This window comes from Moschus berezovskii, chromosome 11 (assembly GCF_049115385.1).
Source record: "Moschus berezovskii isolate FMDL1 chromosome 11, NW_MosBer_1.0, whole genome shotgun sequence".
NCBI classification, from domain to species: Eukaryota; Metazoa; Chordata; class Mammalia; order Artiodactyla; family Moschidae; genus Moschus; species Moschus berezovskii.
In genome coordinates, this window is record NC_142470.1 from 3,719,780 (window position 1) to 3,733,143 (window position 13,364).

Below are 13,364 nucleotides of genomic sequence, written 5' to 3' on the forward strand. Positions count from 1 at the left end.
TACAGAAATGCAACTCATTTGTGGGCTGGTTTTGAGTCCAATAATTTTGCTGAATTACTTTATCAGTCCTACAGTATTTTCTGGTGGAATCTTTAAATAAGAGTTCCCACACACAAGATCACATCATATGAAAATAGAAAATTTGAATACCTTTCCTTTTTCGTGCCTAACTGCCTTTGCTAGGACTTCCAGTACTGTGGTGAATATAAATGGCAAATAGATATCATTGCCCTGTTCTTTCTTTTAGAGCTTGGAGCCTGGCCAACGTCTGCACCAGGACCAGGAAGAGAGCCAGAGTCATCACAGGACTGTTTACCCCCTGGGTGAGTAGAGGCACATCTGATACACGCAGGAAAGCTAGGGTTACCTTGACCTACAAAGCTAGGGTCACTGTAAGCCCCACAATTTGCACCAACTTGGACTAATGTCAGCTCTGTCACCAGCACCACCGCCAGGGCTGGAAACAACTCCAGCATCAGCCCTAGCAACAAAACTAGAGGTAGAAAAATCTTGAATGCCAGTCTGAACACAAACTACAAAGAGAGACAGTTTTATTACCAACTCCTGTAGAAACCCCAGTGATAGTTCTAGCACCAGGCCTAGAATTAGAACCAGTTCAAATCAGTCTGGTCCAGAACCAGCTCCAGTACTACTTCCACGCTAAAGCGCACGCAGTCCCCAGAGTGTCAGGGAACATTTAACAGGAGGATTCCTGCATGCTGTTTTCTATTTCTCAAGGATTCTCTGTTCCTTATCAGTTCCTATTCTGGGAACGAATAGAGCCACGTGTGGTTCTCAAGACTGAGGTCATAGGATGAGACATGCAGTGACTCTTTTCGGCGTCAGAGAACTTGTATGTATTAGACTATCCATATTGTGGCTATTGATAAAATTCCACCCGGTGTAATAGCTGAGTAATCATCCTACTAAAGATATATAAAGCCTTCATTTCTGCTAATAAAATACCCTTGCTCCATCAGAGCGTGGGTCCCCGTGTCTGTCTGTCTTTCTCTCTTTCACTTTATCATCGACTCCAGACCGCCAGGTTCCGGTCCGTTAAAGGAACACAACACCAGAGCCAACAGCAGCTACAAACAGAGTTCGAGCTCCAACACCAAAGCTGGAGGAGCTCCAGCCTCCCGTCACCATCATCTGGGAGACAGGGTGGCTCTGTAACCAATGCTGGAGTCAGCTCCATCCCCAGCTCCAGAGCCAGAACCTGCTCCAACAGCAATTCCAGAGACAGAGCCAGTGCGAGTCTCAGGACTAGAATCAGCCGCAGATCTAGCTCTCGCCCACCTCCTGCCCCAGAGCTCACACTGGGGCCCCGTGCAGAGCTACTGCTGGCGCAGGCGATGCAGCAAGAGTCAACGTCAGCACCAGCCCCAGAGCTCAGCCTGTTCCAGCCACCAACCACAAAGCGCCGAACCCGCCTCCAGTAGCCGCTCGTGAAACCCAGCCAGTGTCACCTGCAGAACCAGAGTCTTCCTGTCCTCACCTGTGAGGGTATCATTTTTCTGCTTTGTCTTTTTCTTTTCACATACTTTATGGTTTCTTTATGGTGCTTTAGGAGTTAACTTTCAAGTAAAAGTTCATCTTTTCAGACATACTAACTGCACGATTTGGTGGCATTAACTACATTTACTATTCTGTGCACCATCACTATTATCTAGTTCCATAACACTTTCATCACCCCCAAAAGAAACCCTGTAGCCATGTAGCACTCACTCCCCCTATTCCAAGGCATCCCCCACCCAGCAATGTACAAGAATTCCAATTCATCAACATCCTCACCATCTGTCATCTTCTGTTTACCGCATTCCAGCTGCCCCAGTGGGTGTGAAGCAGTGTGTCCCTGTGGCACTGGCCTGCATTTCTCTAATACCTGGTCATGTTGATCATCCTTCCATGTGCTTCATGGGCCATTTGCGTATCTTCTTTGGAGAAATGTCTATTATTTGCAATGATGTTGTGTTTATGCTCTTGTGTAAAAGTCCTTTATGTATTCTGGATACAAGACCTTTATAAGATTTATTATTTGCCAATATTTTATGCCATTATTTGGGTCTTCTTTATACTCTTTTGAGATTGCCCTTTCAGTCACAAAAGGTTTTCATTTTGATAAAGCCCAATTTTGGGGGATTTTTTGTCCCTTGTATAATTGCCATTCTATTAAATATCACATCAAGGATATGAGATCGTCAAACCCAAGGGTATGAGACTTATCCCTATGTTTCCTCTAAGGCGCTTCCATCTTAGGTCTTAAATTTAGGTCCTTACTCCATAATTAGTTTTTCTTTGATGTAAGGCTCCATCCTCATTCTGTGGCATGTGGGCATCCGGTTTCCCCAGAGATCATTTGCTGAAGAAACTGTTTTTCTCTTATGAATGATCTTGATGTGCAAGTTCAAAATCAATTGCCTGGATTTATTTCTTAATTCTATTGATATGAAAGTGTTAGTTGCCCCATCATGTCAGATTCTTTGCAACCCCATGGACTGTAGCCCGCCAGGGTTATGCCACTCTCCAGGCAATAATACTGGCGTGGGTTGCCATTCCTTATCCAGGGGATCTTCCTGACTCAGGGACTGAACCCAGGACTCCCACATTGCAAACGGATTTTATACCGTCTAAGCAAGACATATCTATGTATCTATTGATAGATGTCTTGCTAATTGCTCGTCAGGTTTCCAATTTTGAAATGAAAAGCAAAAGTGGGCATCACCGACTTACTCCCATCCTTAAGGAGAGAACTTTCAGCCTTTCTCCCCTGAGTGTGACGTACGTGTTTTTTTCAAATATCCTAAATGATGTGAAGGAACTGCTCTTCTATTTCTACTTTATTGAGAGCAGGTATTTTAAAAAAAGGCTTGCGCTTCTTCCTGTAAGGTCGGACCCTGGTGGCCTTCTTGGCTTCCCCTTCCCGGTGGCCATCTTGGCTCCTTCTTCCCCTCTTCATCTCCCGCCGGAGGGAAAAAGTCCCGCCAAACCGCTGAGGAATCTCTGACGTAATAACCCTCAGCCGAGATCTACCCTCCTTCCTGACCTCCAGAGTGACCAACCTGGTCTCGCCACCTCTACTAGCTGACCATTCACAATTTCGTGTTCCCGAGCTTTGCCTTATTTAGGCCTGTCCAGGTTATATGATGTCACTTCCTGCGCCGAAGACATAAAAATCGCACTCTGCCTTTGTTCGGGGCAGAACTCCTCGTGGCCATTCTTGTGGTCAGTGGGTTCTGCCCGAGAGCACACTGCCAATAAAACCTGTTACTTTCCCTTGGTGTCTGGGTTATTTCCTTACAGCTTGAGACTCCCGTTTTCGCGACCTTACACTTCCAAGTTTTAGATGCTTTTTCTACATCAGTTGAGATGACCACGTGTTTTTATTGAGGTGGTGTATAACACCAGCTAACTGTGCTGAACAGCCCCGCTCATTCCTGAGATAGACAGCACTGGAGATGCCTATATAGTCCTTTCAGTATGCTGCTGGGTTATCTGCCAGCATTTCACTGAAGATTTTTACATCTAATGGGAATACCAGATGCCATGATCTTTGTTTTCTGAATGTTGAGCATGGCATCTGGTCCTATCACTCCATGGGAAATAGATGGAAAAACAGTGGAAACAGTGTCAGACTTTATTTTTGGGGGCTCCAAAATCACTGCAGATGCTGAGTGCAGCCATGAAATTAAAAGACGCTTACTCCTTGGAAGGAACGTTATGACCTACCTTGATAGTATATTAAAAAGCAGAGACGTTACTTTGCCAACAAAGGTCCGTCTAGTCAAGGCTATGGTTTTTCCCGTGGTCATGTATGGATGTGAGAGTTGGACTGTGAAGAAAGCTGATCGCCGAAGAATTGATGCTTTTGAACTGTGGTGTTGGAGAAGACTCTTGAGAGTCCCTTGCACTGCAAGGAGATCCAACCAGTCCATTCTAAAGGAGATCAATTCTGGGTGTTCATTGGAAGGACTGATGCTAAAGCTGAAACTCCAATACTTTGGCTACCTCATGCAACGAGTTGACTCATTGGAAAAGACTCTGATGCTAGGAAAGGTTGGGGGAGGGAGGAGAAGGGGACGACAGAGAATGAGATGGCTGGATGGCATCACCGACCCTGTGGAAATGAGTTTGAGTGAACTCCGGGAGTTGGTGATGGACAGGGAGGCCTGGCGTGCTGTGATTCATGGGGTCACGGAGAGTCAGACACGACTGAGCGACTGAACTGAACTGAATGGGAATACCAGACCACCTGACCTGCCTCTTGAGAAACCTGTATGCAGGTCAGGAAGCAACAGTCAGAACTGGACATGGAACAACAGACTGGTTCCAAATAGGAAAAGGAGTACGTCAAGGTTGTATATTGTCACCCTGCTTATTTAACTTATATGCAGAGTACATCATGAGGAACGCTGGGCTGGAAGAAGCACAAGCTGGAATCAAGATTGCCGGGAGAAGTATCAATAATCTCAGATATACAGATGACACCACCATAAGGCAGAAAGTGAAGAGGAACTCAAAAGCCTCTTGATGAAAGTGAAAGAGGAGAGTGAAAAGGTTGGCTTGAAGCTCAACATTTAGAAAACGAAGATCATGGCATCTGGTCCCATCACTTCATGGGAAATAGATGGAAAAACAGTGGAAACAGTGTCAGACTTTATTTTTGGGGGCTCCAAAATCACTGCAGATGCTGATTGCAGCCAGGAAATTAAAAGACGCTTACTCTTTAGAAGGAAAGTTATGACCAACCTAGATAGCGTATTAAAAAGCAGAGACATTACTTTGCCAACAAAGGTCTGTCTAGTCAAGGCTATGGTTTTTCCCGTGGTCATGTATGGATGTGAGAGTTGGACTGTGAAGAAAGCTGATCGCCAAAGAATTGATGCTTTTGAACTGTGGTGCTGAAGAAGACTCTTGAGAGTCCCTTGTACTGCAAAGAGATCCAACCAGTCCATTCTAAAGGAGATCAATCCTGGGTGTTCATTGGAAGGACTGATGCTAAAGCTGAAACTCCAATACTTTGGCCACCTCATGCGACGAGCTGACTCACTGTAAAAGAGTCTGATGCTAGGAAGGAGTTGGGGTGGGAGGAGACGGGGACAACAGAATGAGATGGCTGGATGGCATCACCGACTCGATGGACATGAGTTTGAGTGAACTCTGGGAGTTGGTGATGGACAGAGAGGCCTGGCGTGCTGTGATTCATGGGGTCGCAAAGAGTTGGACATGACTGAGCGACTGAACTGAACTGAACTGAATGGATTTTGGCCTGCAGATGTCTTTTCTTATGGCATCTTTCAGTTCAGTTCAGTCACTCAGTCATGTTCGACTCTTTGCAACCCCATGAACTGCAGCACATCAGGCTTCCCTGTCCATCACCAACTCTTGGAGCTTGCTCAAACTCATATCTGTTGAGTCCATGTTGCCATCCAACATCCCACCCTCTGTTGTCCCCTTCTCCTCCCGCCTTCAATCTTTCCCAGCATCAGGGTCTTTCCCAATGAGTCAGTTCTTCGCATCAGATGGCCAAAGTGTTGGAGCTTCAGCTTCAGCATCTGTCCTTCCAATGAACATTCAGGACTGATTTCCTTTAGGATGGACTGGGTGGATCTCCTTGCAGTCCAAGGGACTCTCAAGAATCTTCTCCAACACCACAGTTCAAAAGCATCAATTTTTCAGTACTCAGCTTTTTTTATGGTCCTACTCTCTTTACAGCATCTTTGGAGTTACATTAATGCCATCACAAAATGAGCTTAAAAGTGTTTGCTTGTTTTTTACTTTTTGAAGAATTTAGGGAGGATCTGTTTCTATCTTTCAGTATCTGAGACAAAACACCAATGAAGGCATCACGTTCTGGGTTGTTCCCTGTTGGGTTTATTATTGCTTCAGTTTGTTTACTCATTAGAGGTCTACTCAGACTTTCCATTTCATCTTGAGTCAGTTTTGCTAGCTTGTGTGTTTCTAGGAATTTATCCATTTCCTTTAGGTTATCGAACTTGTTGACATACAATTGTCTCATGTTGTCCATTTTTTAAATCTTTAAAAGAACTATTGGTGTCACTGATTTTCTCGAGTGCTCCTCTGTTCTGTTTATCCCTGCTCTAAATTTCATTATTTGCTTTGTTCTGCAAACCTCGGGTTTATTTTGCTCTTCTTTGCCTATCTAATCAAGGGCATCATGTCACCAGCCCCCAACAACAGCCAGGGCCTCCCTCCAGATATGTGTCATTGGGTGGACAACAATCATAGATTGGAGTGGAGTAGGCTACCAGGCACTTTTCACCACAAATGGCAGTCCAGGTCTCTCCCAGACTACAGTTTCACCCTGAACTTCTGCTGCCCCCAGGCTTTGGTGGCTGCCCATGGATGGGCTGACCTGGCCTCTCACAGACCACAGCCTCAGGTGTTGTCTGTGATCTGGAAACAAGAGGACTTGCTAAAGTTTGCAAAGGGGCACTGCCCACCGTCACAGGGCCCTACCCACCACCACCAGATTCTGCCTCTGGGTACTTACCTCACACCTTCCAGGCTTGGGTCACTGGTGCCAATGATCTTGGGCACTCAAAAGCATCCATCCATCAGATCTGACAACAGCAAAGCCGGTCCTTCCATCCAGCCACCAGTTCCCCAACACGGAGCACAGGACCAGCAGAAGCTCCCATTCCAGGATCTGGGATCGGCTAAGAAGATGGCCTGAACTCAGAAGCTGGAAAGGTGCCGACATGCTCAGTGTGCACTCCAGGCCCAAGCGGAGAGAATCAACGTGAGCTTTTCCAACATGAGCTTGGGCCCCTTCATGGTCAGCGGGAGATTACTGCCCCACTGCTTCTCCGGGACAGCCCCTCCTAGTTCCAGTGTACCTCACTCCCTCCATACCCAGAGGGGACCAAGATGCCCCAGCTCCTAGAAGCCCCTGGAGTTGGACGCTGGCACGGAATACTCTGTGGGGTCTGGGCTCTGCTGATCCTCCACTCCTTGGGGGCCAGGAGTAGACGTTCCATCCTCAGCATCCCCACGGCCCTCGGCCTCCAGCAGCCCTCATCTTCAGCTCCACACGCCCTTGGCAGCCTCAGGCACATGAGGGCTGGGTCTCAGGGTCTGCAACATCAGCTTCTCGCTGCTCTCCAACCAGCAGGTGAGGGACACCCTGGACCTGGACATCAGAAAAGTGACAAGGGCCAGAGTGCCCTGCTGATCCCCCCGGCCCCTCATTCAGACCTCTCTGGTCCAGACGGCACCCGAAGGGCTTTGACGAGAAGCCCCCTCTGGGCCCTCAGGGCAGCAGGCCCCTCCCTGAGAGGAGGAAGACGACTGCACAGCCTCCACTGAGCACGGGAGGAGACAGGGGCCGCCTCTGCATCCCTGGGGAGTTCTCTGGGAGCCATGCTATACGGGCTGGAACACAGGTCCAACTAAACACCTCTGAATCCAGGAGCTGAGAAGTGGGGGTTCTGACCAGACAGCCTATCCCTTGTCCCCCTCACCCTGCAGTGACCTCTGACCCCTTGCCCCACACTCAGAGACCTGTGTGGTCTGGTCCAGACACCCTCCCCGGTGAGCGCCTGTCATCCCCGCCCCAGGCTCCCTACTGCCTTCCTCCCCCAGGGACTGGTCCAAGCTCCTCCCACCCCGTCACCCCCATCCACAATGGACTCACCTCCAAGGCTGGGCTCAGGGCCTCAGGCTCCTGTGCAAGGACAGCCTTTGGGGCCAGGCTGGCCTGGACTCAAACCCACGGTGGGGCCACGTCACAGCCCGTGACAGGCCAGCTCGTGTGGTGACTCTCTGAGCCTCTGTTTCCTCCACTGAAAACGGGATAAGTGACTCTAACCTGGGGAGAGGGTGCTGGGGATTAAAGTAGGGAGAGGAAGACACCCAAAGTGCTTGGACTCAGGAGGTCCCCTGTCTGGGGGAGCCCAGCACAGGACAAGGTCTCAGCGTGGGCTCAGTGAATGTGAAGAGCCATGATTCTGACCGCCCCAGTCACGGCTGGACTTGGTCACTTAGACGTGAATGACCTTGAGTGCTGGGACCGCTGCTCATCTGCAAAGTGGGGTGAAATCATTGAATGACAGGAGGGCTCACTGTTAACAGTAACTGCCCCCCACTCTCCGCACAGCGGTGCTGGGCGCCCTTCTCCATGGGCTCCCTCTGACCCTCGGAACCGGGCAGGCCTGCTGCGGGGACAGGCTGGACCTCAGTCTCGGGGTGCTGTCAGAAAGACAAGCAACGTGGCGAGAGGACGCGGGGACGTGGTGGCCTCCCCTTCTCCTGCCGAGTCGGCGTCCAGCGACTCACCCAGCGGGGCCCTGGGGTCCAGACGGAGGGTTGGGGGTTTGCTCGGTGACTGTCCTGTCTCCTGGTCTCCAGGACCACCCCGCCCAGCGCTCGGCGGCCAGCCTGGCTGCGGTGGGGGTGGAGTCGGGTCTCAAGGGGACACGGGCCGAGCAACTGACAGACCACACGTTAACGACCAGAGGAGCCGTCGGAGGGAGGCGGGGACGCGCATGCGCGGTGCGGCTGCGGGGGGGGGGTGTGTGTGAGCACGAGGCCCCGCCCCCTGGGGTCGCCCCGCCCCCATCCCGACGCGGAGGTGGGGAGGGCTGAGAGCCTGCCGCGCACCCCCCGCCCAGGAGGGAGAGTCAGCGCGGGGACCGCCCTGAGCCTCCTGAGCAGCTCTTGTCCAAGCGCTCACGGGACAGTTAGGAAACAGGCCAGGAGAGGGGCAGGGACTCGGCCCAGCACAGCGCGTGGGCCCCGTGCAGAGGAGAAGGCAGAGTTCCAGGCTCCGAGGCCGGGGTTCAGCCCTGCCATGGATGTTTGCTCTGGGAACCAGACAGCCTGAGGTCCTGGGGTACCCTGCCCACCCTCCCACGTGGGACCCTTTCCTTTGAGCATCGACACATGGGCTCAAGTGCGCGCGTCACACACACACTGAATGCCCTGCTGGAGAGTAGACCCTGGAAGGATATGAGGGGGAAGAAAGAGGTGGGAAGCGGCCATGATAGGACCCATCGGTGGGGAGGGCACAGGAGGCGGTTCCTTGCTGCCTGGACGCCTTCATTCTATCTCCCACAGTTCAGTTCAGTTCAGTTCAGTTCAGTCGCTCAGTCGTGTCCAACTCTTTGTGACCCCATGAATCACAGCACGCCAGGCCTCCCTGTCCATCACCAACTCCCGGAGTTCACTCAAACTCATGTCCACAGAGTCGGTGATGCCATCCAGCCACCTCATTCTCTGTCGTCCCCTTCTCCCCCTGCCCCCAATCCCTCCCAGCATCAGAGTCTTTTCCAGTGAGTCAACTCGTCGCACGAGGTGGCCAAAGTATTGGAGTTTCAGCTTTAGCATCAGTCCTTCCAATGAGCACCCAGGATTGATCTCCCTTAGAATGGACTGGTTGGATCTCCTTGCAGTGCAAGGGACTCTCAAGAGTCTTCTCCCAACACCACAGTTCAAAAGCATCAATTCTTCGGCGATCAGCTTTCTTCACAGTCCAACTCACGTCCATACATGACCACGGGAAAAACCATAGCCTTGACTAGATGGACCTTTGTTGGCAAAGTAATGTCTCTGCTTTTTAATATACTGTCAACGTTGGTCATAACTTTCCTTCCAAGGAGTAAGCGTCTTTTAATTTCATGGCTGCAATCAGCATCTGCAGTGATTTTGGAGCCCAAAAATATAAAGTCTGACACTGTTTCCACTGTTTTTCCATCTATTTCCCATGAAGTGATGGGACCAGATGCCATGATCTTTGTTTTCTGAATGTTGAGCTTCAAGCCAACCTTTTCACTCTCCTCTTTTCACTTTCATCAAGAGGCCTTTGAGTTCCTCTTCACTTTCTGCCATAAGGGTGGTGTCATCTGCATATCTGAGATTATTGATATTTCTCCTGGCAATCTTGATTCCAGCTTGTGCTTCTTCCAGCCCAGCGTTCCTCATGATGTACTCTGCATATAAGTTAAATAAGCAAGGTGACAATATACAGCCTTGACATACTCCTTTTCCTATTTGGAACCAGTCTGTTGTTCCATGTCCAGTTCTGACTGTTGCTTCCTGACCTGCATACAGGTTTCTCAAGAGGCAGTTCAGGTGGTCTGGTATTCCCATCTCTTTCAGAATTTTCCACAGTTTATTGTGATCCACACAGTCAAAGGCTTTGGCATAGTCAATGAAGCAGAAATAGATGTTTTTCTGGAACTCTCTTGCTTTCTCCATGATCCAGCGGATGTTGGCAATTTGATCTCTGGTTCCTCTGCCTTTTCTAAAACCTGCTTGAACATCTGGGAGTTCACGGTTCACATATTGCTGAAGCCTGGCTTGGAGAATTTTGAGCATGACTTTACTAGCGTGTGAGATGAGTGCAATTGTGCGGTAGTTTGAGCATTCTTTGGCATTGCCTTTCTTTGGGATTGGAATGAAGACTAACCTTTTCCAATCCTGTGGCCACTGCTGAGTTTTCCAAATTTGCTGGCATTGAGCGCCTATTCCATGAAGGCTTCACCTGCGTGTGTGCTCAGTCATATTCGACTCTGCGATCCCATGGACTGTAGGCCACCAGGCTCCTAGGGCCATGGAATTCTGCAGGCCAGAATACTTAAGCGGGTTGACAGTTCCTACTCCAGTGGCTCTTCCTACCCAAGAATCGAATCCGCACTCTCCTGCATCTCCTGCATTGGCAGGCAGACTCTACCACAGCGCCACCTGGGAAGCCCCCTACTCCATGCAGGCACCTGCTAAATGCTGGTGGCAGAGCCATGAACACAGGCTGACAGATGAGATCTTCACGCCCAGGCACATATGCCTCCCAGGCAGGTTTAGATGGGTCTGACAAGAGGCCTAAGTAAGGCTCCTGGAGTTCCATAATCCAGGCTGAAGGAGAAATGGGCTCCTTGAGAACCTTCAGCATCCCATCACCAGGACGGGGCTGGGAGGGCACAGGGACCCCTGGGAACATGATGCGTGTGCTCTCTGCCATGGGGAGAGTTGTAAAGTCCTTTGTCTCTGACCCTGGAACCCCGTGTTGTCTTCCGGCAGCTAGGAATTGGTGACAGGCTCAGTTGTTAGTGTGCAAGAGGTCCAATCTCAGACCCTTCTTAGCTCTCAATGGACCAAAACCGAAGTTGCTCTCCATGGTCCAGACCAGAGCACTGGGGCAAAGAACTGAGGGTTTGAGGAGAGCAGAAAGGGCTTAAAGCAACTCTTAAGAACCACAATTTGAACAGGAACGGGTCCGGGGCTCCAGCAAGTGCTGAATCATGGCACACTGGACTAGAGGGCAGCCTCCGGACCAGTTTTTTTGGTCTAAGTCATGTCTCTACCACTTAATTTGTTGTTGTTTTTTTAAGCCTTCAACTCAAGTTTATTCAAGTAAATCTTGTATCTGGTTCTGCTGTGTAGTTTTCCACTGATAGCATATTTATCAATATGACTTAATGGGGAAGAAGGGAACACATCTGACTGACTACATTTCACATACTTTTTCTTAGCAGTTATGCATATAAAGAAATGACAGTGGCACAATCGCCTGGCATTCACGCCTCAGAAGAACACGTCAGTCACACCAGGTGGAGTTATTTTATTTTTATTAGGGCAAGTGTGTGTCTGTTACTCATCTCACTTGCGAGCGTGACTGTGCGGCATCTTTCTCTCTCTACATGGGCCACTCCCGGGGTCTGGTCACGATATGCCACCACAGAGGGGGCAAGTCACCTTGCTTTCGGGCTGGGGCAAAACTTCAGTTCGGGGACCACCAACTGGGGTTTCTTCCTGCAGCTGCTTCACCTCCCGCTCCCAGCTCTCCCTCCGCAGTTTCTTCCACTGCTCTCTCTTAGCAAAGTAGTCAGGATACATCACCTTCTCTGAAGGATGCCAGTCATCTAAGCACCACTCGGGAACCTTGTAACACTCGTACCTCTCATAGGAGGTGCCCCCCGGAGACTCAGGGAAGATGTACGGCTGAGGATGCTGACCACGCCAGAATTCTTCCTCTGCCTCCCTCAGCAGCTGGGTGGCCTTCACCATATCCTTTTCATTATTATGTTCATCAAACCGGGCTCTCAACAAGCAAGCAAAGTACTGGTATTTATCGCTGTGGATGCACCATGATTCCAGGTGTCACAGCGCCCGCTTATAAAGCCGCAGCACCTTCTGCTGGTGGGTCAGATAGACCGCCAACGACAAGAACGCCATGACGCCCGGCTCACCTTCAGCGGCCCAGGGGGCTCTCTCTACCACTTAATTTGTGTAGGTCACTTCCTCTCTCTGGGCCTTGGTTACCTTTTAAAAGTAGGAATCAGGTGAAGATTAATGAGCTAATACAGGGAAAGCTCTTAAGAAAATGTTTGGCACACCAAGAGTTCGATAGAAGGTTTTGTGCAATTGGTTCAGATCAGGGCCCCTTGGGCAGGACAGGGGGCAGAGGCTTCGCTGGTGGGAAGGGCATGGAGGCGTGGCAGGTCCAGAGGATGAGGGGGCTAGCTATGGGCTGCCACCCCCTGATACCTGTCCAGATGTCTGTCTGGTTCCCCAGGAGGCCAGCAGGGGTAGCAGTGCCCCGCAGTAGAACTGGGGGACTGTTACTGGGTGGGCAAAACCTCTGGGAGAGAGAAGAAAGCACCCTGAAATTGACTGCTCAGCCAGGTCATCCAGGTGTGGGAGAGAGGGGAGGGGCTTGGGGAGGAGGAGAGGGTGTGGGGCTGATGGATGAGCAGATAGTGAGAAACAGGTGCAGCTAACTCAGGAGACACTCAGGGCTTCTGGCGGTCGCCTGGGCTCCCTGTTACCAGATACACGAGGGGAGGGAAACTTGGATCTAGGAGAGCCTGGCTGGGGTGACTAGGGCCAGTGGAGTAAGGAATCCAAATTTACTGAAAAGCAGACAGCGATTTTACTAACCAAGCGGGCTCCATCGGAAAGGCAGGAGGACTGCTGGCAGGACAAGCAGGCCACAGCCGAAACCACGGGTGAGGCCGCGGACAGGAGGATACAGTCACTCTGCAGAGAATGGTCGCAGCTGGACACCGAGCTTTGGAGGAAAGTGTGAGCTCCGGGGTGGTGAGGGCTTCCCATTGGCTGAGCTGCCTGCTTTCCCATTGGCTAAGAAAAAGACATGCAAAAAGGCAAAATGGTTGTCCCAGGAGGCCTTACAAATAGCTGAGAAAAGAAGCGAAAGGCAAAGGAGAGAGTGACAGATATCCAACTGAATGCAGAGTTCAGAAGAATAGCAAGGAGAGATAAGAAAGCCTTAAGTGAACAACGCAAAGAAATGGAGGAAAACTATAGAATGTGAAACACCAGAGATCTCTTCAAGAAAGTTAACGATACCAAGGGGACATTTCATGCAGATGGACACGATGAAGGAC

At 50.3% G+C, this 13,364-nt stretch overlaps 1 protein-coding gene across 1 annotated transcript; it reads right to left on the reverse strand.

Moving 5' to 3' along the window:
• Window positions 1-11,594: 11,594 nt before the first annotated feature.
• Window positions 11,595-12,207, reverse strand: NDUFB9 (NADH:ubiquinone oxidoreductase subunit B9). The gene is given in 2 exon segments (XM_055400046.2): window positions 11,595-11,730; window positions 11,733-12,207. Coding segments are annotated over 2 exon segments (537 nt in total). The 5' UTR covers window positions 12,193-12,207; the 3' UTR covers window positions 11,595-11,653.
• Window positions 12,208-13,364: the final 1,157 nt, after the last annotated feature.